General features: G+C 52.3%; 4 protein-coding genes across 4 annotated transcripts; all 4 read right to left on the reverse strand.

Moving 5' to 3' along the window:
* Positions 1–1,404: 1,404 nt before the first annotated feature.
* On the reverse strand, positions 1,405–3,861 carry LOC101879783 (protocadherin gamma-B5-like). The gene has a single exon (XM_013128322.3). The coding sequence runs from the start codon at positions 3,859–3,861 to the stop codon at positions 1,405–1,407; it is 2,457 nt and encodes an 818-aa protein (XP_012983776.3).
* A 127-nt stretch (positions 3,862–3,988) lies between these two features.
* On the reverse strand, positions 3,989–13,895 carry LOC101870041 (protocadherin gamma-A12-like). Its single transcript, XM_034066951.1, has 2 exons — positions 11,293–13,895; positions 3,989–4,057 (listed from the first exon to the last, which is right to left on the reverse strand). Exons 1-2 carry the CDS (start codon positions 13,732–13,734, stop codon positions 3,989–3,991), a joined length of 2,511 nt encoding a protein of 836 aa, XP_033922842.1. The 5' UTR covers positions 13,735–13,895.
* Positions 13,896–15,122: 1,227 nt separating this feature from the next.
* LOC117436744 (protocadherin gamma-B2-like) lies at positions 15,123–18,155 on the reverse strand. The gene is given in 4 exon segments (XM_034066952.1): positions 15,123–15,128; positions 15,646–17,250; positions 17,253–17,726; positions 17,728–18,155. Coding segments are annotated over 4 exon segments (2,415 nt in total). The 5' UTR covers positions 18,058–18,155.
* Positions 18,156–18,183: 28 nt separating this feature from the next.
* LOC101870212 (protocadherin gamma-A5) lies at positions 18,184–25,897 on the reverse strand. Its single transcript, XM_034066953.1, has 2 exons — positions 23,443–25,897; positions 18,184–18,342 (listed from the first exon to the last, which is right to left on the reverse strand). Exons 1-2 carry the CDS (start codon positions 25,864–25,866, stop codon positions 18,184–18,186), a joined length of 2,583 nt encoding a protein of 860 aa, XP_033922844.1. The 5' UTR covers positions 25,867–25,897.
* Between the last annotated feature and the right edge of the window lie 3 nt (positions 25,898–25,900).

Consider the following 25,900-nt stretch of genomic DNA (forward strand, 5'->3'; position numbering starts at 1 on the left):
GGAGAGAAAAAAAGAACAGGTTGTAATATACAAAAGGAGGTTGTTTTGGTTTGGGGTTTTGTTGGTTTTTTCTTCTTGAGATCCCATTGTACATCTAGCAGAAGAAAGGGATAAGCAGTAACTACACAAAGAAATCAGAAAAAAACAAGCCCAGATAGAAACTATCCTTGTAATCAATGCTGCCATTTCTCCAAAAGGTGGCAGGACACGGAGCAGAAGAGGGGAACATTCACTGGGGAGGGACATTGAGAGAACCATAAGTGCGCTTCCTTTGGGAAACAGCATTAACCACGTCCAAGTCCATCATTTCGGTAAAAAGTGATTAGGAAGGAAAAATCTGCAATACCAAGAGCCAACCACATTTTGTCGGCCCCGTTGCGTAGTTAGCAGATCTCATTCTGCACCGTAAGGATCCACCTGCACCATTACTGACTCATAACATTTCAGACAACACCAGCTTCTTACTTTTCAGAGTAAGTTCTTGTGTTTTCAGCTTTTTGGAGTATTAGAAGCCTTAGCCCAGCACTCCACAGGCACAATCTCCCTCACGAATTGCACAGATTTTTGTAATCCGTTTGCTTGAATGACTCTTCCCTCATCTTTTCAGTATATCAGAACCTTACTAGATCGGAACGCCATCAGCCAGATTAATTTCCAATTCCCGAGCAATACCACAAGGCACCTATGAAGATGTCAACTCAAAAAGAGACCTCCTCTCTCCGGCCCTTCCTCTCGACATTCATACTTTTCCCCTCTACTTTGGAGGCTGCTCTGATCACCCTGCATAGCTCCAGCTTCTCTCACCACCACTTGGGATTTTTCGAATACAGTCTTCAGGTTAAAAAAGAATACAGTGTATTGGGAAAAAGGGGGTAAAAAAACCAAGGAAGGAAGGAAGGAAGGAAGGACGGAAGGAAGGAAGGAAGGAAGGAAGGAAAGAAGGAAGAAAAAAGAAAGAAAGAAAGAAAGAAAGAAAGAAAGAAAGAAAGAAAGAAAGAAAGAAAGAAAGAAAGAAAGAAGCTACAAAATACAATATTATTTAATCCCCATTTAAAAAAAAAAAAAGAAAAAAGAAATACAGACCAGGAACTGTACAAAGAGCTGGGGGTGGAGGAGATGGGAGGATGAGATTTGGGGAGACACAGTTTCACAAGAAAGTCCAACAAATAAAGCCTGGACAAAATTAACCCTTCAATACCCTATTCAGAGCAAGAAACTTTTCACGGAGTTTACACCTGTGGCGGCTTGTGACGCGCCGAAAACGCTTGCTACCAAAGCAGACTAGCCACGGGATTATTTCATTCACCCCTGCAAAAAGAGAGCAGCAGCCTCCCCGGGTAGAGCAACGAAAAACAATAGCCCACCTCCTAGCAACGGTTGGGGAAAGTTCCGAGATAAGAATCATTAAAAAACGCGCTTACAAACCTGCGGTGCGTCTGGATCAGCGGGCGGCTCCCCAGCGCCAGTGCTAGTGATCAGGATCTGCTCTCCGCAGGTCTCACTGCAGAGAAGCTCCTCCGCGGGCAGGCTGGGAAGTGGCGGCGGTGGCCAAGCGGTCTCGGCGACGGCGCGCCCGGGCGCCACGCACAGGTTGTAGGAGTAGGGCAAGGTGCCCTCGCAGAAGTCGGCCGGGAAGGCGGCGCCAGCGCCGGAGAAGCGCTGCGCACTCAGGCAGTGCAGCACAGCGGGCGGCCCGGCACGGCGGCCCCTTGCCAGCACGGCCAGCGCCACGCTCAGCAGGAAGAGAGCGGACAGGAGAGCCAACGCCAGCACGAGGGAGAACTGCAGCTCCGCCGCCGAATCGGCGCCCGCCGCCCGCTCACTCAGCTCCGGCAGCGCCTCCTGCAAGCTCTCGGCCAGCACCACGTGCAGCGTGGCCGTGGCCGACAGCGCCGGCTGCCCGTGGTCCTTCACCACGGCCACGAGCCTCTGCTTCGCCGCGTCCCTCTCCGACACGGCCCGCGCCGTGCGCACCTCGCCGCTGTGCAGCCCCACGCGGAACAGCGCCGGCTCTGAAGCCTGCACCAGCTCGTACGACAGCCAGGCGTTGCGCCCCGCATCCGCGTCCACCGCCACCACCTTGGCCACCAGGTACCCGGCCTCGGCCGTCCTCGGCACCATCTCAAAAGGGACCGCGGCCGTGGCAGCCCCCGAGTCTCTCCCCGAGCCCGCCACCGCCGGCCACAGCACCCGCGGTGCGTTGTCGTTGCGGTCCAACACGAAGACGCGCACCGTCGCCGTCGAGCTCCGCGCAGGTTCCCCGCTGTCCTGCGCCCGCACCACCACCGCGAACTCGCGGCACTGCTCGTAGTCCAAGGAGCGCTGCGCGTACACTGCGCCACTCTGCGCCTCCACTGACACGTACGGCGCCGCGCCCGCGCTGCCGCCCTCCAGCGAGTACCTCACGCGCCCGTTGCTGCCTTCGTCCGCGTCCCGCGCCCTCACGTGCAGCACCAGTTCACCCGCCGGGTTGTTCTCCGCCACGTAGGCGCTGTAGGCGGCCTCCTCGAACGCCGGCGCGTTGTCGTTCACGTCCGACACCTCCAGCACCAGCACCGTGCTGCTCGAGAGCGCCGGGCTGCCCCGGTCCCTCGCCACCACCGTCACCCGGTGCCCGGACGCCTGCTCCCGGTCCAGCGCGCCCGCCGTCACCACCTTATACGAGCCACTGGTCGACGCCACGAGCGACAGCGGCTCCTCACCCAACAGATCACACCACACCTGACCGTTCTCCCCAGAGTCCGGGTCCTTCACGTTCAGCACGGCCACCATTGTGCCGACTGGCGCGTCCTCGGGCACAGGGCTCGACACCGACAGTACCGTGATTTCTGGCGCATTGTCGTTCACGTCCAGCACCTCCACCTCCACATTGCAGTGCGCCAACAAACCTCCCCCGTCCTTTGCTTCCACCAGAAGCATGTAGCGACGTGTGTCCTCGAAGTCCAGCGCTTCCTGAAGCATGATTCTCCCACTCTCCGCATCCACCAAAAACTTCTGAAGTACTTTAGCCGGTGTTTCCCCTAAGCCATAGGTGATGCGGCCGTTACTGCCTGAGTCGGCGTCGAAGGCTGACACGTTCAGCACAGTCGAACCCGGCAGCGCATTCTCCCCCAAGCTCACTCGATACCGCTCCTGCGCGAACACGGGGGCGTTGTCGTTGGCATCGGTGACGTTGATGCAGAGCTGGGCGGTGCCGCTCCGGGGCGGGTCCCCGCCGTCCACCGCCGTCAGTACCAGCCTCAGGCTCTGCTCTCTCTCCCGGTCCAGCGCCCGGCGCAGCACCAGCTCCGCGAACTTGCGGCCGTCAGGGCTCTCCTTCACCTCCACCGCGAAGTATCCGTTGTCCTCCAGCTCGTAGCTCTGCAGCGAGTTGCTGCCTACGTCAGAGTCATCTGCCATGCCCAAGGGAAAACGGGCGCCAGGAGAAGTTAACTCATTAATCTCCAGATGGAAACTGTCTCTGAGGAAGCGGGGTGCGTTGTCGTTCACGTCCTGGATGGCCACGTCGACGTGGAAAACATTAAGTGGGTTCTGCACCAGCGCCTCGAAGCTGACGGAGCAGGTCGCCGAATCGCCGCACATTTCCTCCCGGTCCAGCCTCTCGCTCACGTACAGGTTCCCGTTCTCCCCGCTCACGGTAAAGTATTGCTTCTCGCCACTCAGCCGCAGCTTGCGTGCCGGCAGCTCTTCTGGGCTCAGCCCCAGGTCCCGCGCCAGCGGCCCCACCAGCGAGCCTCTGGCCAGTTCCTCGGGGATGGTGTAGCGGAGCCGCTCCGTTGCCGCCCGGCAGCACCAGCACAGTAGCAAAGCGGGCAGCAGCACTCGCCCGGCTGCTGGCCGCTGGCTCTGCCTGCCCGCCATTCTCGGCAGCTCTCGCAGCAGTCCTCCCTCCTGCCACTACCTTCCCTCTCTTACAGCTCCTCTCCGTAGGGAACGCAGGGTCTGCCGGAGGACAGAGAGATCGGTACCGGCTGGGACGCAGCTGCTCCTAGAGCCACCTCTGGCCCTTGCTGCTCTTGCTGCTGCCGCTGTGGCCGGCTCCGGGCGAGCGAGCAACCTGCAGGGACAAGACGCTGCGGTGGCTGCGGCTCCAGTTGCTTCTCCAGAGCCGCTCTGCTTCGGCCAACAGCGGCACCCGGAGGCGCCGCGGTGCCACCGCAGTCGGGTGACAGCCGCGTTTTAGGGGGCCTGAAAGTCAGAGACTGTGCCCGTTTCCATGGTTTCGCTTGTATCAGGGTGGGATGCCCCGAGTCACGCGGTTCATGCTTAGCAGGGGCCGCTATAGCCCCCCATATAGCAGCAAGAGCAGGCTTCTATCGAAAAGGGTTTCTGTATCTACAGAAGAGTTTTAAAGTAGTATGACACTTGGCCAGGGACTTACACATCTTGTGGCCTGCGCTGGCATGAAAACTGTGAAGGAAACCTGTGTGCCAGAGCAATAAAGAAGTTCCCTCATGCCCAGTCAGAGAACGAAAGACCAAATGTGAAAAGACAATTGCTCAGACACTTTAGAGGTTGTGTCTGTCATTTGTACCTGAGATATAGTTTGTCCAGCACCCATTAGAAAAGGGAATCAGGGGGCTAAACATTGTATAGAGTCAGAAGCAGAATGAATGTTTTCATGTTCATCATCTGTAAGGTATGCCTGCAATTTTGGTAAAACCCTGCGCAGAGTTGCAATGACAAGGGAGAGGCAGAAGGAAATACTTAAAGCTCAAACCGCGGCTCTTTCCCATCTTCTAAGCCTGCATTACCACTTCATGCCAAAGCTGCAATTGTTAAGGGTCTGCACCTGGTTTCAGGTCTCACTTGTATTAGAGTCAGGAAGTGCACAGGCACTTCCTTTATGCAATTCCCAAAGCGTTTAACAGTGAGAGATACCACTGGAGGCTTTTAGGTCATCTCCTTGGGGCACAGTGAATAGTTAGAAGGAATATTTGTGGCAGAGCAATAAAGTTGGCTGCTCTTAATAGAATGTAAAGGAAACTATGAAAGCAATAAATTATATTTGTGTAAGACTGGCAGAGCTTTTTATCCTCTGTCAGGTATTTTGAATTCTGCTTTCCTTACCTCGTCAAAGAAGGAAATACTGATGTTGTATTAGTCAAAGAGTAATCAGAAACAGAACGGAGCAAAAGTCCTTGGAATCCATTCATGCCAGGCTGCAAAAGATCTCCTTCTCTGCTGTCAGATGTAACAGTTTATTTTCTCCTTCTTAGTAGCTGGTATAGTGCTGTGTTTCAGCTTTAGTCTTGAGAATATTTCTTCGTTTTCTTTCTGTTTCTTCCTGCATTTCTTGCTTTTTCTCATGTAAGACAGTGACATTTATCTCACTGTTAATGTTTTTTGTAGGCAGAACAGCAGTCACCCTGAAAAATGTATCACTCTAAACGTAATGTGTGTAGCTTTGTCCTAAGAGAGGAGAAGAGCCTTTACTATTTTCCTTCTGATTCACAGAAGTTCCTTTTTTTGCTTCTCCATACTTGAGGAGCTGACAATGGGAAAGTGCAAAGTCATGTCGAGCTTTTCACAGAACCCAAGAAGGGTTTGGGTTGAAGGCACTATAAAGATCATTGAGTGCCACCCTCTGCCGTGGGCAGAGACATCATTCACTTAGTTACAGTGCTCAAAGCCCCGTCCAAACTGTCCTTGAGCACTCCCAATTATGGGACATCAACAAGTTCCCTGGGAAACCCATTTCAGTGTCACACTACCCTCATTGTAAAAAAAAAAACCTTCCTTATGTCCAATCCAAATCTACCTTTTTTCAGGTTAAAACTCTCACTTCTTGTCCTGTCACAACTTGGTAAAAGGCCTAGGTAAAAAGTTTCTCTCTGTCTTTCTTTTAAGCCTGTTTATATATCAAAAATACACAATAACATGTTCCCAGAGCCTTCTCTTCTCCAGGCTGAAGAACCTTACCTCCTTGAGTCCTTCTTCTTAGTAGAATTGTTCTAGCCTTTTGACCATTTTCATGGTCCTTCTCAGTCCTAATTAACAGGTCTATGTCTTTCCTGTACTATGGATCAGAGAGCTGGAGGCAGTGGCCAGGGGGTGTCTCATGAAACAGAGTAGAGGGGGGAGAATCCCTTCCCTCAAGCTGCTGGCCACACTGCCAGTGAAGCAGCCCAGGATACAATTGCCTTTTTAGGTAGCAAGCACGCATTGGCAGCTCATATCCCGTTTGTCACCCACCGCTACCTCCTAGTCAGTCTCCACAAGGTTGCTTTCAGTCTCTTGAGTCTGTACTGAAACCTGAGATTGCCCTGATGCATATGCAGATCCTTGCACTTGGCCTGTGGAACTTCATGACTTTCCCACAGGCACACTTTCCAAGTGTCTCATGGCCTCTCTGGACAGCTGTATCTCTTCCCTTTCATGAATCAATGGCATCACTCAGCTTGGTGTCATCTGTAAACCTGCTCATGGTGCATTCAATCCACAGTTTGTGAAAATACTAAATACTATTGTTCCTAGCACAGACCCCCTTGAGGAACACCACACATAACTGGTTTCCACTTAGACAGTGAGCCATTTACCAATCCAGCCAGTTCCTTATCCATCTAACAGTCCATCTGTCAAACCATTATCTCTTCAATTCAGTGGCCACCATGTTATGCCGGACCATGCTGGGGACACCCTGAATGTGTTCTCCTGCTGGCCCCTAGTCTGTTCATGGCAACCTTGGCTGGGTTTGATTGCCACTCTGCGCTATTTCGCTACAGACAACTGGGTGAGCACCCATATGCCTAGGAAAGCTTTGCTTTTCCCAGCTGTAAACATCAAAGGTGCACATGGGAACTGAGCCCATGCTCAGACAATTGAAATAGATGTGACCAGACACCCTGAGGTCCAGCCATGAGAACATGCAAGGTAAAACTTGGAAACATACAGAAATTAATGGAGCAGGATTCTGAGGTCAAATGTATTCAGAGAAACATGACTTTCGTGCTACTGAATCAGGCACATGCTTGTTTTAACTGTGACAAGCAAGGAAATTACTATCTAAAGCCTCATACACACAGAGCTTCCCTGTATTTTTTGCAACACTGTAAAACTGACTGGTTTTCTTCTGACCTTTTTATAATTGACAGAATTATGAAAATACGATGCCCTGTAATTCTGACCTCACAATCATAGAATCATTAAATCACAGAATGGTTTGGGTTGGAAGGGAGTTCAAATCTCATCCAGCTCCAACCCCTTGCCATGGACAGGGACACCTACCACTAGACCAGGTTGCTCCAAGCCCTGTCTAACCTGACCTTGAACGCTTCCAGTGATGGGACATCCACAACTTCTCTGGCCAACTTATGCCAGCATCTCACCACTCTCATAGTAAAGAATTTCTTCTTGTATCTAACCTAAATTCACCCTCTTTCAGTTTAAAGCCATTCTCCCTTGTCCTATCATTACATACCCTTGTAAAAAGTCCTTCTCCAGATTCCCTGTAACCACCTTTAAGAACTGGAACCACTCTATGGTCTCCCAGGAGCCTTCTCTTCCCCAGGCTGAACAACCCCATCTCTCTCAGCCTATGAGAGAATAGCAAGCAGAAACCAATCGTGAGAGGATGATGTTCTACCCTCATTCCAAAAAAGGGAAGTACATTCATCTTCTTAACACCATTCTCAGAAGAAACAGAAGGATTCAAAAGCACACAAATGATAAATGGTCAAAATAAAAGATAAGCAGTAATACAAAGAGATTGGATCACTCAGCTCTCCACTTAGAGGGAAACTCCTTCCCTCTGTTACACACTTGTTCTGCAGAAATGAAACAGATGCCCAGTTTATGTTGACATCTATTTCCCCTGACAATAACAGAACACAAAGGCACCCTCACATCTCCTGCTTTTCACACCAGCTACAGCATGTGAAAGAAGCAATAACACAGGATGCACTGATAAACAAATCTGTGCTTTTATGTACACATGTAGGAAACCAAGAAGAGAAAACCAAAATCATAAATCAGACAAGCAAGACAAGGAAGCTTTAGAAGGGAAAGTGCTGTCAAAGAAACTCACCAGGAATTCTTGGTCTTTGCTGTGGACATTCAAATTCACCCCTGGGAGCACCTGGAAGTTATTCCTATCTCAGGCTGCACATATGGGCTTAAAGCTTTCCTCCGGATTACATAGTGTGTGGGGGTCATTTTAAGAAATAGTCAGCTCTCTGAAGTTGTTTTCTACTCTGCGGCCTGCTCAGCTCCCACAGATATGAAGACATAAGAGTAAGCGCCATATCATGGATCTTCTCTCCACCTCAGTTCTCAGAGAAAATACAACAGATTCTCTTTTAGCTTCTGCTTCATTTTCCTCTTGTCTTTGGTGGATGAAATAAGTATTTGCAGTAAAACCACATGCACAAAAAAACAATGCGTGAAAAAAAGTGTAACTGCAGCCGTGAATAAAATCTACATTGTAACGTTACAGGGAGATACAGACAGAAAATGGAAATTGCAGAGAGTAATTACAAGCTATTCTGTTCATGCATCATACTTCTATGTGCTGAGTTATCATACAAATGCTCTGCTACTATTGCCTTTCAGGAAAGGGAAACCAGGATCACACAAAAAAATGGCACAGGCCTTAGCACCAGGCTGGAAATCAGTGTTGCCATGACAATGCCACAGTGACCCACCTATTTTCCAGGTTCAAAGCCTACCTCTCAATCTCCTTGCTCTGCATTCCAAGCCCATAGACAATATGCAGAATTTTAGGCATGTCATTCACAGGTGAAGGAGCTTGTAATTCTGTGACATTTTGGGTAAACAGAGGTATATCAAAGCCTTTGTATTTGCAGATTAAATTCTCCTAGGTATGGATGGGATCTGCTCCCCAGAACAACAACTATAAGAGAACCTTTAATGTTTTAAGGGTTATCAGCCACAATGAGGCACAGCTTTAAATCTGGATGACAAACAAGACAAGAATGGGAAGCTTGCAGATGTGCAGGCATCAAAGCTTAGTATTTCAGAGTAGGTACAGAAGAGGGGGATCCAGCTGGGAAAAAGTCCAGAGGAACTCATGCCACAGAGAGCAGCCACATTCCCTCCAACCAATTTCTTTCAACAATAAAAAAGAAGTAAATGCACAGACCCATGACTGTCGGCCTCATATAACAATGAGGACAAACTGAACTTTTACACCCATCTCTACCTATTTTAGACATTTCAAGTGATATCATAGCAAACTTTTTCACCTGCCCCAGCTCTAGACAAACAGAATTTCTTAACCTAACCAAACATTAGGCAACAGAAAAGCTACCTCTGCATGCATTCAGTGAAAGCAAAGTTGCACGTGAAACTTTTTGCTGCTGAGAACATCAATTACAACACAGATTCATGCAGAGAGATTTCTCTGCCCATCACACAACTTGGAAGCAATGTAAAAAGTTCTCCAGTACATAAGCCATATGCAACTCTGATAAAGACCCAGTTGTCAAAGTATCAGCTCAAAGACACCATCGTACTTCTTTATCAAATGGGAAACATGGAAAATGCACAACTCTCAAAGCTTAAAGTAAAAGTGTATACCTGTGGTCAAAAAGTGATCATGAAACAGGAAAGAAACTGAAGAACCCACAACTTCTCTGGCTGCAGTACAAGCTAGGCAATATATAAAAGTAGAATAATTTAGAACAATTTTCTGTAGACCAGTGATACACTGTGGGAAGCAAGACAACAGATGCCATGTCTCCACCAATACCTCCACACACACAGCATTTCTGAGACTCTCATCAAACCCTGTTACAGTTAATATTGTTATCATTGATCTTCACCATTTGCAGATAGACTCCATTGAAAAGAAACCTGCACAGACAACTTCTGCTTACCATGGATAGTATTTGACGTCTCACCAGATACATTTGGCAAGTAAGAGCATTTCTTTCAAAAACAGTTTAAGGAAACATGTCTATAAAAGTGTTATCTAAACAAACAAGCAAGGCAAGAAAGTTAAATATGTAAACCCGGAAGTACCACAGTATACTTTTCTAGATTATGACACTTAGATTAAGTTTATAATTAACTTATTTCCTTAGGGACTGTAGTGACAGGACAAGGGGTAATGGGTTAAAACTCTAACAGGGGAAGTTTAGATTGTATATAAGGAAGAAATTCTTTCCTGATAGGGTGGTGAGGCCCTGGAATGGGTTGCCCAGGGAGGTTGTGAATGCTCCATTCCCGGCAGTGCTCAAGGCCAGGTTGGAGGAAGCCTTGGGTGATATGGTTTAGTGAGTGGTGTCCCTGCCCATGGCAGGGGGGTTGGAACAAGATGATCTTAAGGTCCTTTCCAACCCTAACTATTCTATGATTCTATGATTCTGTTAATGAGTAATCAAAATATTTGCCAGAAATACGTAATTCAGCTTTTAACAAAGAATACCACAATATCCTACCAACATATAGGAAGAACCTCCCAGGGCTCCCCACACAGCTGGAATAGCAGGTTTTGTAGCAGACATTCTTTGAGGAGAAAAAAAGACACATAACTAGGAAAAAACAAATCACACTGTAATACTGCAGATGGGCACTGGTTATAGAATGAAGCAACACATGCCTCTTCTGCCCTTCAAAAGCTCCTTACACATAGCTTCCAGGATTCTCTACCCCTTCACAAGAAGCATATGATATCCAAGGGCCATAACCTGTCTTTCAGTAAACATTTTATGAGAAGAAAACTCACATTGCAATTGGTCTCTGAATAAGGAAAGGATCAAACCTTATTTCTTTTGTCTTTCACAGCCCCACACAAACACCTCCCACTACTCTCCTCTCCAACCCTTCACAACTATCAGGTTACTCTTTGACATCAATATTTACTAGCATATGACATATAAAGGCCAGTTAATGGCACAATTTCTCTATAAGCATTTAACACCATCACCCAGGGACACATAGACCAGCGCTGTATTTTCATCTCTGGACGCACAGTCTACTCACGAAACTTCAGAATTTAAAAGAAACTGAGACATGGTTATACAGGAGAGGCTGAATCACTGAACAACATGGAACACAGTGAAGATGTGGTGAAACAAAATCCCATCCAAAGAAAGTTCAGCTGGCAGCAGCCTCGCTCCTGCTTTTCCCACCTGTTAAGAACCTGAACAATGACCCCACGTTCACTTCCCGCGAGGAACAGACACCAGCACCAAGCACAGAACTGAGCCTCCCTCGACCCGACAAATCAGAGCACTGCACACGGAACAAGAAATCAGTCGGAAAAAAAAGACCAAAGAAAGGTCAGAGAAAAAGAAGTGGCCTGAAGGATGACACCTGAGAGGAACTTACCATGAGAGCGACGGAGGCCTCCTTGCGGGCTGCCGCAGGGTGATCCACGAGCAGTGGCGCAGGCTCGTCGGGAGGCGGCCGGGCAGGGAAGGTGTCGCAGCAGCTCCCCGCTGACAAGCGGAGATGGCTCTTGCGCGAGTCGGCAGTGAGCGACACCTCGTGCGAGTAGGACTGCAAGAAGGCGCGGACACCGTCGATGCCCACGAAGTGAGAGGCCGGGACACCGCGCAAGGCGGCGCTGCCCGACGCCGCCAGCAGCTGAGAGCGCCGCCAGTGCCGCAGGCGCAGCGCCAGCAGCAGCAGCAGGAAGGCGAAGAAGAGGCAGGACACGGCCGCCACGGCCAGCACCAGCCAGCGCGTGAGGCTGGCGGCCGGCTCGGCCGGCGCCGCCGCCGCGCTGCCCAGCTCCGAGAGCAGCTCGGCCACGCTCTCGGCCAGCACCACCGTCAGCGTGGCCGTGGCCGACAGCGCCGGCCGCCCGTGGTCCTTCACCACCACCACCAGGCTCTGGCGCGCCGCGTCGCGGGCCAGCGGGAAGCGCGCCGTGCGCACCTCGCCGCTGTGCAGCCCCACGCGGAACAGCCCCGGCTCCGTCGCCTTGGCCAGCTCGTACGACAGCCACGCGTTCTGCCCCGCGTCCGCGTCCACCGCCACCACCTTGGCCACCAGCGCCCCGGGCTCCGCCGACCGCGGCGCCAGCTCCACGCCAGACCAGCCCGAGACCGCCGCAGACGGAGCCGCCGCCGGCGGGTACAGCACCTGCGGCGCGTTGTCGTTCTCGTCCACGATCTCCAGCAGCACTGACACGTTGCTGCTCAGCGCCGGCGCTCCGCCGTCCTCCGCCCACACCCACAGCCGCACCTCGCGCACCTCCTCGTAGTCGAACGAGCGCAGCGCGTACAGCGCGCCCGTCTCCGCCTGCACCGACACGTAGGACGAGAGCGGAGAGCCCCGCACCCGCCCCTCCGACAGCCGGTACCGCACGCGCGCGTTCTGTCCCCAGTCCGCGTCTGAAGCCCTCACTGTCAGCAGCAGCGCTCCCGCCGCGTTGTTCTCGGCCAGCCGGGCTCTGTAGCGCGGCTCTGCAAACACGGGTGCGTTGTCGTTCACGTCCAGCACCCGCAGTGCCAGCACCGCGCTGCTCTGCAGCGCCGGAGACCCACCGTCCACTGCCCACACGGTCACGTTGTACTCCGACACCTTCTCGCGGTCCAGGTCCCCCTCCGTTACCACGCGGTAGTAATCCTCAAAGGTCTTCTCCAGCCGGAACGGGATGGTCTCGTCAATGCTGCACCGCACCTGGCTGTTCGCTCCCGAGTCCCTGTCCTGCACGTGCAGCAGGGCCACCACTGTTCCTGGCTGCACGTTCTCAGAGATCTCGCTCAATGCCGACGACACGGTCACTTCGGGCGGGTTGTCATTCACGTCTGTCACAGTGATCGCGACATTCGTCGTGTCGAAAAGGCCCCAGATATCATGTGCCTGCACCTGCACTTCGTAGGTGTCGCCTTCCTCAAAGTCCAGGCTCTGCACCAACGTAAGCGTTCCAGCCTCTGAGTCCAGCTGGAATATCTTCGAGGCTTTCTCAGTGATTTTCGTTAACGAGTATTTCACGTGTCCGTTCACACCCTCGTCGGCGTCAGAGGCCATGACTGTTACGAGGACGGAGTCTACAGGCACGTCCTCTGCCACACGCACAGTGTACTCTGCCTGGCTGAACACGGGCGCGTTGTCATTGACGTCCAGCACGGCCACGCGGATCCGAGCCGTGCCTGTCAGTGCAGGCTCTCCCCCATCGCTCGCCCTCAGCACCAGCTCGTGAAAAGCCGCCTCCTCACGGTCCAACGCTTTCGCCACCACCAGCTCGGGACGCTGATCGCCGCCGGGACCCTCCTGCACGGCCAGTGAGAAGTGTTCGTCGCCGCTCAGCTCGTAGTGCTGCAGGGAATTCGGCCCCAAGTCCGGGTCGTGAGCCTCGGCCAGGAGAAACCGTGACCCCAGGGCTGTCGTCTCGCTCATTCTCAGCTCTTTTTCTGCTTGTCGGAAGCTGGGAGCGTTGTCGTTAATGTCTGTGATTTCCACTTCGATTTTGTAAACCTGCATTTCCCCCTCCACTATTACCTCACAGCGCAGCACGCATTGCCGCACACTATAGCACAGCTGTTCCCTGTCTATCCTCTCCGCTATCACCAAATGGCCAGTCTTCCCCTGCAGGGCGAAATACTGTGTCCTACCTCTGTCCAAGATGCGGACGCCACTATCACGAATCCTCGTCAGCTCCAGCCCCAGGTCCTTGACCACGTCGCCCACGAACGAGCCCTTGGGCAGCTCCTCTGGAACACGGTAACGCAGCTGCCCCCTCGCCGCGTCCCACGCAGCCACCAGGACGATCCACAGCAGGGCTCGCTCCCACTGGCACCATCGCCGCCCCACCGTGCCCATCTCTGCCGTGGACCTACTGGCCTCTCATCCCTACAGGCAGCTCCCCGCCGCCGACAGATGTTCCGGCTCCTCCTCTGGCTTCTGCAGTGGCTGCCAGTTCGGGTTGCCTCTGCCGCCGGCTTCTCTGACTTGTTGCAGCACGTCTCCCACCGCGGGGACGCTCGCAGAGGGCTCCGCGTTGAGACAACCAGCGAGATAGCCGATCCGCAACGGGCGGGGCTGCCGGCAGCTCTCCGGGCTTTTCTCTCTTTCCTCCTCTCTCCTCGGTCAACAGCGGCACCCGCAGCCTCTTCCTGGCACTACAGGCAACCAGCACTGCCAAGCGCTGCCCGCCCGGCTTCATTCAAGGCAGGCTCGCGGGGACAGCACAGGCGACACGGAACTGCCAGCGGGTCCCGGCCAACGGTCACTCCTGCCTTGGCTGCTCCCGACACAAGCTCTTCCGTGATCCTCACTGTGATCCGGCCCAGGCACAAATAACCCTCCTCCACTGGCTCAGCTACTTCTAATGCATTAAGTCTTTTTTTTTTTTTTTTTTTTTTTTTTTTTTTTTTTTTTTTTTTTTTCCCCAGGATGACATAGTACAGTTATAAATTTCTCTTCACATGATATGCAGTTTATTAACAGCCAATCTGTCCACAGGCGCAGCCTCTCCCACCAGTTGTGAGTCCGACATTACAGGTCACACGCTTAGGTCTTGGGGCTCCATTCTAGAGTAATTCAGCAGCAGGAAGCAGTGCACATATTCTCTGTTCGGATCCATTAAGAAAAGTAATACCTCCATCGCACATGTCTTCTAGCAAACACTCTTTTGGGAAGATTAAACAAAGTACAGGTCTTTATGGTGTTATAAAAAGAAAAGAGGCTATGACATACAAAACATCACATTTTTTCTTTTTCTTTTTGAGATCAGATTAAGCAACATAAATCCCGTTTAAAAAAAAAAAAAAACAGATCAAGAAAGGCAGAAAATTAGGGCACAATAAAAAAGAAATAACTGCACAAATAACTCAGAGCAATAATGCATGGACAAAATTAAGCTGCCATTTCTGCATTAGCCTTCCTTCGAAATATGAGAGAGCACATGGCAGAGACGGAGGATCAATATGTTGCTTTTCTAGTCATGGAGCCACATGCACGTTTCCTTTGGGAGTCCAACACGGAAACAGCATTAACAAAGGCGGTTACGTTCAGCTGTCACCCAGACGCAAGCCCATCGCTTTGGGAAAAAGCAGTCAGGGAGGAAAAATTTTTTACACCAAATGTCAACCCCATTTTCCCGACCCTGCCATGCTGATTTCGCGGATCTTATTCTGCCCGGCGAGAATACACCTTCACCGTTACATTTCCTGAACACAAGGTTCATAGAAAACACTCCTTAGCTGAAGCTAAGCCTACAACCACCAAGAAGTGAAACCGCAAGCTGCCTGACTCCAAATGAAAGGGGGTTGCCTTGTTCCTTCTTTCCTTCAAGGACTCATGGAGCAGCCATCCCCGTTCCTCCACCCCGCGAAAACCGGCAGAAAAAGGACAGAGGTTCAGAAAGACACAAAGATCATCAGAACACAAGGGGTTCCTCTGAACCATGATTAACGCATATTACTTTCTAAAGTGCAAATTTCATAGAGAAAAATTCTCCACTGAAACTCAGCTCCTGATGAACATAGACATACCATCATCGACTTATTACTACCAGTGGAAAACTACACAAACGCAAGAGAAAAATCTCTCTCCTGGTGACACGGGAAGTGCCAATCCACAGTGCCTGCTACCATAAAAAAGCCACGAGACAGCGCTTGTGGAAACGGAGATCAGCACGAGGAGCCTCCTCGCAGGCAGGGCTATGACGAATAACGGCACACAATCGACTCGGAAAAGAGTCCGAAACAAGGACATCACGGGCTTACATACCTGCGGTGCGTCGGGCTTCGCGGGAGGCTCTCCAGCGTCAGCGCTGCTAATCAGGCTCCGCCCGCCGCAGGGCTCAGCGCCGAGAAGCTCCTCCACGGGCAGCGGCGGCGGTGGCCAAGCGGTCTCGGCGACGGCGCGCCCGGGTGCCACGCACAGGTTGTAGGAGTAGGGCAAGGTGCCCTCGCAGAAGTCGGCCGGGAAGGCGGCGCCAGCGGTCCCGGAGAAGCGCTGCGCACCCAGGCAGTGCAGCACAGCGGGCGGCCCGGCACGGCGGCCCCTTGCCAGCACGGCCAGCGCCACGCTCAGCAGGAAGAGAGCGGACAGGAGAGCCAGCGCCAGCACGAGGGAGAACTGCAGCTCCGCCGCCGAATCGGCGCTCGCCGCCCGCTCACTCAGCTCCGGCAGCGCCTCCTGCAAGCTCTCGGCCAGCACCACGTGCAGCGTGGCCGTGGCCGACAGCGCCGGCTGCCCGTGGTCCTTCACCACGGCCACAAGCCTCTGCTTCGCCGCGTCCCTCTCTGACACGGCCCGCGCCGTGCGCACCTCGCCGCTGTGCAGCCCCACGCGGAACAGCGCCGGCTCTGAAGCCTGCACCAGCTCGTACGACAGCCAGGCGTTGCGCCCCGCATCCGCGTCCACCGCCACCACCTTGGCCACCAGGTACCCGGCCTCGGCCGTCCTCGGCACCACCTCAAATGGGGCTGCGGCTGCTGTTGTGGCCGCCACGGGCCACAGCACCCGCGGTGCGTTGTCATTGCGGTCCAACACGAAGACGCGCACCGTCGCCGTCGAGCTCCGCGCAGGTTCCCCGCTGTCCTGCGCCCGCACCACCACCGTGAACTCGCGGCACTGCTCGTAGTCGAAGGAGCGCTGCGCGTACACTGCGCCGCTCTGCGCATCCACCGACACGTACGGCGCCGCGCCAGCGCTGCCGCCCTCCAGCGAGTACCGCACGCGCCCGTTGCTGCCTGCGTCCGCGTCCCGCGCCCTGACGTGCAAAACCAGTTCGCCCGCCGCGTTGTTCTCCGCCACGTAGGCGCTGTAGGCGGCCTCCTCGAACACCGGCGCGTTGTCGTTCACGTCCGACACCTCCAGCACCAGCACCGTGCTGCTCGAGAGCGCCGGGCTTCCCCGGTCCCTCGCCACCACCGTCACCCGGTGCTCAGACGCCTGCTCTCGGTCCAGCGCGCTCGCCGTCACCACTTTGTACGAGCCACTGGACGACGCCACGAGCGACAGCGGCTCCTCATTCAACAGTTCGCACCATACCTGACCGTTCTCCCCAGAGTCCGGGTCTTTCACGTTCAGCACGGCCACCACCGTTCCGGCAGGAGCGTCCTCGGGCACAGGGCTCGACACCGACAGCACCGTGATTTCGGGCGCGTTGTCGTTCTCGTCGCTTATGTCTATCTGCACTTCGCAGTAACCGCTTAGCCCGCCGCCGTCTTTCGCCTCCAGTCCAAAGCTGTATTTGGTCTTCTGTTCGAAGTCGATATGTCCCGACGTCCTGATTTCGCCAGTGACACTGTCGATGCTGAACAACGAGCGGACGTCAGCCGGGACGTTGCCGAAGGTGTAGGAGACATGCCCCGTTAGAGCCCGCGTCCCGCATCGGTGGCGTGCACCCGCAGCACAAGCGATCCCGCAGGCAGATTCTCCCACATTCGCGCCTCATAGACGCTTTTATTGAAAACGGGCGCGTTGTCGTTGGCATCCGTCACATTGACACGAACCTGGACACTGCCGGACCTCACAGGATCTCCGCCATCTATCGCTGTCAGCACTAGTTGAAAAGAGCTCTGTTTCTCCCTATCTAACGCTCTCTCAAGGACTAATTCCGGCTGCTTCTTTCCACGGGGGCTGTCCTTGACAGCCAGGCTAAAGAACGAGTTGATAGTGAGCTGATAAGTCAGCAGCGAGTTGCTGCCTACGTCCATATCTCGGGCCATCTCCATCGGAAAAGAAGTACCGGGAGGGACCCATTCACCAATTTCTATGTCAAGAATATCTTTGCTAAAGGCCGGCGAGTTGTCGTTTACGTCATGAATGGCCACGTCAATGTGGAAAACGTTAAGTGGGTTTCTGCACCAGCGCCTCGAAGCTGACGGAGCAGGTCGCCGACTCGCCGCACATTTCCTCCCGGTCCAGCCTCTCGCTCACGTACAGGTTCCCGTTCTCCCCGCTCACGGTAAAGTATTGCTTCTCGGCACTTAGCCGCAGCTTGCGTGCCGGCAGCTCTTCTGGGCTCAGCCCCAGGTCCCGCGCCAGCGGCCCCACCAGCGAGCCTCTGGCCAGTTCCTCGGGAATGGTGTAGTGGAGCCGCTCCGTTGCCGCCCGGCAGCACCAGCACAGTAGCAAAGCGGGCAGCAGCACTCGCCCGGCTGCTGGCCGCCAGCTCTGCCTGCCCGCCATTCTCGCAGAGCTCGCCGCGCTCCTCCCTCCTGCCGCTGCCTTCCCTCGATTCCAGCTCCTCTCCGCTGCGAGCGCAGGGTCTGCCGGAGAGCAGCAAGCTCGGTGCCGACTCTGACTCCGCTGCTCCTAGCACCGCCTCTCGCCTCTGCTGCCCTTGCAGCTACCGCTTTGACCGGCGCCCGGAGAACGAGCAGCCTGGAGGGTCAGGACGCTGCGGCTCCGGCTCCAGCGCCTCTCCACGTCGGCCAACAGCGGCACCTGGAGGCGCTTCGATGCCACTGCAGCCTAGTCATGGCAGTGCTTCAGGGGTTTTGGGTTTCCGTTCTTGGGTAGAGGACTGTGCCCATGATCATATCAGCAGCTGCAGTCACCCACCGAAAAAAGATTTCTGTGTCTGCGGAATACTTTAAAAGTAGTATTACTTTATGCCAGAGTTGGTGAATTTCATTTTACTCTGAATTGCTCAGGTTTGATTCTGATTTAGATAAGGATTAATAATGATGCTGAAATGTGAGTTAAAGGCAGTGGACTTGAACTCAGACCAGTGTCACTGCCCACACCTGGCAGAGAAAAAGAAAGGGCTCTTTGCCCTGTGCACGTCTTGACACTGATTCCTCCTCCATCCAGAAAAACCTTCAGTGCTCTTGGTGAACCAAAAAATCCAAGATCTGCCATTATAATTGATTTCATACCTCCATTGCTTTGATTTGGTGAGCTTCTAGCAAAAGTCCCCTCACCTGTCCTGCCCCTCCAAGGACAGCAGGGACAGCTGGATGCTTTTCAGTGATTTCTGGTGATTATTACAGAAAACAGAAACCTCCATCTGACCTCATCAGGCAGGTATTTCAGTGCTATGATGTTCAGCTGCCTTGCCACAAGTCTTTGAATTAAAACATCCTTAGTGCTAAAGGACACTTGTTACCCATTAGAAGTAAGCAGTCAGTACAGATATGTGCAAGTGCTCTCCATATCTCCTTCTTATGAAGCAGAAGCTCAAATCTCTGACGTTCATGATCCTTAATAAACAAAATGAAAAGCTCTGACTCGTACAAACGAGGTAAATACTGGAGTCCTGGAAGAGAGAGTTGCTTTGTCACAACTCAGTCTTGAAGACTTGTGTCCAAGAGCACCTGGAATTCACTGAGGTTTGAACCTGCCAGCAAACCCTGTCAAAACTGTTTTTGATGCCTTTCACTGGACATTAACCCACTGACTATAACTCTCTGGATGTGTCCAGTTACACACTTCCTCATACATCTGAGAGGACACTTGTCAAAATCGTACCACTCCAGCTGAGTAGCCAACATGTTACAGGGCAATGTGTGAAGGACACCCTGTATGCATTCTCCCTCTGGTCTCTACTCTGTTCCTGGAAACATGCCTGGGCTGTGCTGCCACTCTGCACTTTGAGGATGGCAGCAGAGATGGCTTTGCTTTCTTTCACTACAAGCAAGTGTACCTTGGTGAGCACCTGTGTGCCTATGAAAGCCTTCCTCTTCCCAGCTGTAAACATCAAATGGGCATACAGGAGCTGCACCTGCACTCAGACTCTTCCTCCTCAGTGTGGGCATTGAAATTCATCCCTGGGAGCACCTGGAAGTCATTCCTATCTCAAGCTGCTTTGTGTGCCTAAAGTCTTTCTCTGCACTACATAGTATGGGGCTCAGTTTAATAGTCAGCAGCTCGTAGCAATTGTTCTCTATTCTGTAGCCTGCTCTTTTCCCAAAAACATTAAGTCATAACAACCTTATTATGGTCCTCTTTTTCCAGCTCAGTATTCATCAGTATAACAGAAATCTCTTTTAGCTTCTGCTTTGTTGTCCTCACAGTTACAGTTCTGTCTTAGGTGGATGAAGTATTTGCTGCAAAACAACACACACAGTTTCAAATGCAAAAACAATGCCCAAAATTGGAGCAAAGAACCATGACCTTTTGGAAAACAAAGGCCCAAAAGAAATTGTAACTACAGCTACGAAGAAAATCTACATTGTAATGTTACAGGGAGATACCATTTGGAAAAATAAAGAGGTTTCCCAAAGAACTTATAAACCATTCTGCCTACACATCATCCTCTATGTACTGATTTACAATGCAAATGGTCTACTACTGTTGCCTTTCAGAACAGGGAACTCAGGAGCACACAAAATACAGCACAGGCCTCAGCACCCAGCAGAAAATCAAAGCATGGCCCAATGAAAGCCATGCTGACCCACCTATTTTCCTGGTTCCACGCCAATCTCTCACCCCCCTTATTTTGTTTTCCTAGCCCTTAGTTGCACTACTGACCACATCCAATATTTTGGCCATGTGTCAGCCATGCATGAAAGAGCATGTAATTCTGTGACATCTTAGGTAAATACAGGTATAGGAAAGACTTACCTTTGGTTTTGTAGATTAAACCTTCAAAGTATGGATGGCAACTGTTCCTCTAGCCCAACAAGTATAAAAGATCTTTGAATGGTTTAGGGGCTAGCAGGGACAATAAGGCCCAGATTTAGACCTGGACAAAAACAAAGCAAGAATGGAAAACCTGCAGATGGGAAGGAACTACAGCTTAACATTTCAGAATATGCCAGCTGTAGTAAGCACACAAGAGGGGAATGTAGTTGGTAAAATGTCCACATGAGTTCACAATACAGATCATAGCCTTATTCTCTCAAGTCAATTTCCTTCAACAATAGAAGTGTATGTGTGGGACCACAACTTTGGGCCTCAAATAACAATAAGAACAAATTGAAATTTTACACCATCTCTACATATTTTAGACATTTCAAATTATATTGCAGCAAACTTTTACATCTGCCCTGTCTCTGGACAGACAGAATTCCTCACTCTGCCTAAAGCTATACAACAGGAAAGCTACATTTGCAGACAGACAACACTGAAAGAAAAGTCACACATGCAACTGAGAATAAGGATCACATCAGGGACACATTCAGAGATATTTCCCTGCTCATCACACTACTCCAATGCAATATGAAATGTTCTCTAGTGTGTAAGCAATATGCAGCTCTGATAAAGACCAAGTCATCAAAGTAGTAGCTCAAAACCATCATCATCATACTTCAGCACATGGTCAACTTGGCAGATACATGACTTGCAAAGCTTAATGTCAAGCACACACCTATGATCAAAAACTGATCATGCAACAAGAAAGCAAACTGATGAACTCACAGCTTGGAGAGCTGATCAAGCAAGGCAATATATATAAAAAAAAAAAAAAAAAAAAAAAAAGAAAGAAAAAAAGACACCTTCAGAATAATTTTCTGTATGCCACAATAAACCTGGGAACTGAACACATGCCATGTCTGCACCAGTACCTCCTCACATATAACACCCTGAGACTCTCCTCAAACCCTTCAGAGTTTGCATCATTGCCATGAATTTTCATAATTTGCAGTCAGATTCCATCAAAAGAAAAGATGCACAGAGAAGGTCTTTACCATGGATAAAATCTGAATTCTCACCATGTGTATGTGAGAAGCAAGAGCATTTCTTTCAATGACGTTTTAAGGAAACATGTCTGTGAAAGTCTTTCTTGTCACAGCAGCAAACATGAAAGGCATGTATGGGACAGGCAAATATAACAGATCTGATCTTACACACGTTACTAGAAAAAACTTCCCACCTTTAGATCATGAGAAAAAGCAAGGAAGAAGTGAACACATACAAACCAAAAGGATTATAACATACTCTTCTTGATAATCACTCTTAGAATAAGTACAGAATTCAGATCTGGAGTAAGGAATGAACAATCATTTGGCTCCTCCCAAAGCTTATGGCACCTGTCATAAGTACATAATTAAGCTGTCAGTTAAAAACATCACAACAACCTGCAAACACACAAAAAGGACCTTCCAATGCTCCCTGTACAGATGGAAAAAAATTCTTTGGACAAGCTTATTTGGGAAGATAAAGTATTTCCTAACAACATGGATGGGCACAGAACAGGGAGAAGAGTAACCCACGTCTCTTGTGCCCTTCAACAGCCCCTCAACCATTTTACCCATGAATCATCAATCCATATACAGTTATTATTTCACATGCAACTGCTCACTTACCAGAGGGTTCTCCTTACCTTTCAGGACAAGGAACCAGGAACACAGCATTAATAGCACAGGCCTTGGCACCAGACATGAAAACAAAGCCTTGCTCAGACAAAAGCATGTTGACTCATCTATTTCCATGGATCCAAGCCGACCTGTCACTCTCCTTACTCTGCATTCACAGCCTTCATTCACACCATGGACAATATCCCATTTTTGACTATACGCAGGCTAGACGCTGACAATGAAGAGTTTAATCACTTGACATTTTAGGGAATCAGAATTACATAAAAATCTTTGCCTTTGCAGCTGAATGCCTTAATGGGATGGATGGAAACTGCTCTCTAAGCCTGATAATTGGAACATCTCTACTTTCAAGGACTATCAGCCAAGCTGAGCCCTAGTTTCAGAACAGAAGGACAAAACAAGGGGAAAAAAAACCCTAACAAACCACAACGAAACAACAAAACTTCAGAAGTGAAGGCACTATAGCTCACCATTTCTGATTATCTCATCTGTAGTAGATATATAAGAAGAGTATCTAGTTGGTCAGTTAAAGACTCAGGCATCAATAATAGCACAGAGATACCATCACACACACATCAATGTGACACAGAAGTGACTGCAACATTTCATGCAATGTTTACATCTCCCCCCAAGAACCACCATTCACAGAAGCAGCTGTATCGGACATGACAGTGCATACAACTTGTAACTTCCTGGCACATTACTTCAAAGAACAAACACAAAATCAATAAATTCGTAACAGAAATTCCTTCCCATTCACTACTTTCACACCAATTTTTACACTGACATAACATCAGAGGTTGCTTCATGTGAGCAAGAGCCACAGAAAACATTAAAGGGTTGTGAAAGGCTGGAGACAGCTTCATAAAATCACAATGGAACTACATCACAATCTTACAAGGATATCTAGATGGCAAAATAACGATTCCCACGGCAGTTCTTAGACACAGTAGTCCTGAGTCATGTAGGCGCTTACATGGCTACTGCTTGTGTACAAATTCATCAGAGGAATGTTATCCTCTGATGACAGGAAAAGGACGCAGGAAAAGGGGGCTCGGTGGAAGCTACACTGTAGGCTCCACTCAATGTACTTGCCATAAGTACATCATTCAAATGTTAATTAACAAAACTGCAAAAACATACCAAAGAACAGGAGGAACCACCCAGGGCTCCCCATACAGCTGGAACTACCTAGTCCCCATAGCTCCCTGCGATGCAAAGGAAACATAGAAAACTAAACCATCGGGGAAATGGCAGAGAAGCAATAGAGTGAAGGAGGCGGGCCAGAAAAAGGCTCTTTGGAGAAACTTACAGAGGGAGCGATGGCAGAGTCATCCCCGAGCAGCGGTGTAGGCTCATCGGGAAGTGGACGTGCCGGGAGGGTCTCACAGAAGCTGCCAGAGGACAAGCGGAGATGGCTCTTGCGCGAATCGGCGGTGAGCGACACTTCGTGCGAGTACGACTGCAGGAAGGCGCGGACACCGTCGATGCCCACGAAGTGAGAGGCCGGGACACCGCGCAAGGCGGCGCTGCCCGACGCCTCCAGCAGCTGAGAGCGGCGCCAGTGCCGCAGGCGCAGCGCCAGCAGCAGCAGCAGGAAGGCGAAGAAAAGGCAGGACACGGCCGCCACGGCCAGCACCAGCCAGCGCGTGAGGCTGGCGGCCGGCTCGGCCGGCGCCGCCGCCGCGCTGCCCAGCTCCGAGAGCAGCTCGGCCACGCTCTCGGCCAGCACCACCGTCAGCGTGGCCGTGGCCGACAGCGCCGGCCGCCCGTGGTCCTTCACCACCACCACCAGGCTCTGGCGCGCCGCGTCGCGGGCCAGCGGGAAGCGCGCCGTGCGCACCTCGCCGCTGTGCAGCCCCACGCGGAACAGCCCCGGCTCCGTCGCCTTGGCCAGCTCGTACGACAGCCACGCGTTCTGCCCCGCGTCCGCGTCCACCGCCACCACCTTGGCCACCAGCGCCCCGGGCTCCGCCGACCGCGGCGCCAGCTCCACACCCGACCAGCCCGACACCGCTGCAGACGGAGCCGCCGCCGCTGGCGGGTACAGCACCTGCGGCGCGTTGTCGTTCTCGTCCACGATCTCCAGCAGCACTGACACGTTGCTGCTCAGCGCCGGCGCTCCGCCGTCCTCCGCCCACACCCACAGCCGCACCTCGCGCACCTCCTCGTAGTCGAACGAGCGCAGCGCGTACAGCGCGCCCGTCTCCGCCTGCACCGACACGTAGGACGACAGCGGAGAGCCCCGCACCCGCCCCTCCGACAGCCGGTACCGCACGCGCGCGTTCTGTCCCCAGTCCGCGTCTGAAGCCCGCACCGTCAGCACCAGCGCTCCCGCCGCGTTGTTCTCGGCCAGCTGGGCTCTGTAGCGCGGCTCTGCGAACACGGGTGCGTTGTCGTTCACGTCCAGCACACGCAGTGCCAGCACCGTGCTGCTCTGCAGCTCCGGAGACCCACCGTCCACTGCCCGCACGGTCACGTTGTACTCCGACACCTTCTCGCGGTCCAGCTCTCCCTCCGTTACCACGCGGTAATATTCCTCAAAGGACTTCTCCAGGCGGAACGGCAGACTCTCACCAATGCTGCATCGAACCTCGCCGTTCGCCCCCGAGTCCCTGTCCTGCACGTGCAACAGTGCCACCACCGTCCCTGGCGTCGCGTCCTCAGCGATGTCGCTGAGCGACGACGACATCGTCAATTCGGGTGCGTTGTCGTTGACATCTGTCACATCGATCACGATTTTCGCCGTGTCGATAAGGCCCCCGCCATCATGTCCCTGCACTTCCAGTTCGTAGTAGTTACCTTCCTCGAAATCGAGACTCCGCACAAGCCTGAAAGCTCCCGTCTCAGTGTCCAGATCGAAAAACTTAGAGGCTTTCTCAGTTATCTTCTTGAATGAGTACTTCACGTGTCCGTTCACACCCTCGTCGGCGTCGGCGGCAGTGACGGTGACGAGGACTGAGCCCACGGGCACGTCTTCGGGGACGCGCACCGTGTACTCTGTCTGGCCGAAAACGGGTGCGTTGTCATTGGCGTCCAGCACGACCACGCGGATCCGAGCCGTGCCCGTCCTCGCCGGCTCTCCCCCGTCGTTCGCCCTCAGCACCAGCTCGTGGAACGCCGCCTCCTCACGGTCCAGTGCCTTCGCCAGCACCAGCTCGGGACGCTGATCCCCGCCGGGACCCGCCTGCACGGCCAGCGAGAAGTGTTCGTCGCCACTCAGCTCGTAGTGCTGCAGGGAATTCGGCCCCAAGTCCGCGTCGTGAGCCTCTGCCAAGGGAAACCGCGAGCCAGGGGCTGTAATCTCGCTCATTTTCAGCTCATTTTCTTCTTGTTGGAAGCTGGGCGCATTGTCGTTAATGTCTGTGATCTCTACTTCTATTTTGTAAACCTTCATTTCTCCCTCCACGATCACCTCACACCGCAGCATGCATTGCCACACACTGTCGCATAGCTGCTCCCTGTCTATCCTCTCCGCCGTCACCAAATGGCCAGTCTTCCCGTGAAGAGCGAAATACTGTGTCCTACCTTTATCCAAGAGGCGGACCCCGCGGTCGCGCATCGCCGGCAGCTCCAGCCCCAGGTCTTTGACCACGTCGCCCACGAACGAGCCCTTGGGCAGCTCCTCGGGAACTGAGTAGCGCAGCTGCCCCCATGCCGCGTCCCACGCCGCCACCAGGACGGTCCACAGCAGAGCTCGCTCCCGCCGGCCCCAGCGCCTCCCCGCCGCGGCCATCTCTTTTCCGCAGAACTGCAGGCAGCTCCACGCC

Source organism: Melopsittacus undulatus, chromosome 10 (assembly GCF_012275295.1).
Source record: "Melopsittacus undulatus isolate bMelUnd1 chromosome 10, bMelUnd1.mat.Z, whole genome shotgun sequence".
Taxonomy (NCBI): Eukaryota; Metazoa; Chordata; class Aves; order Psittaciformes; family Psittaculidae; genus Melopsittacus; species Melopsittacus undulatus.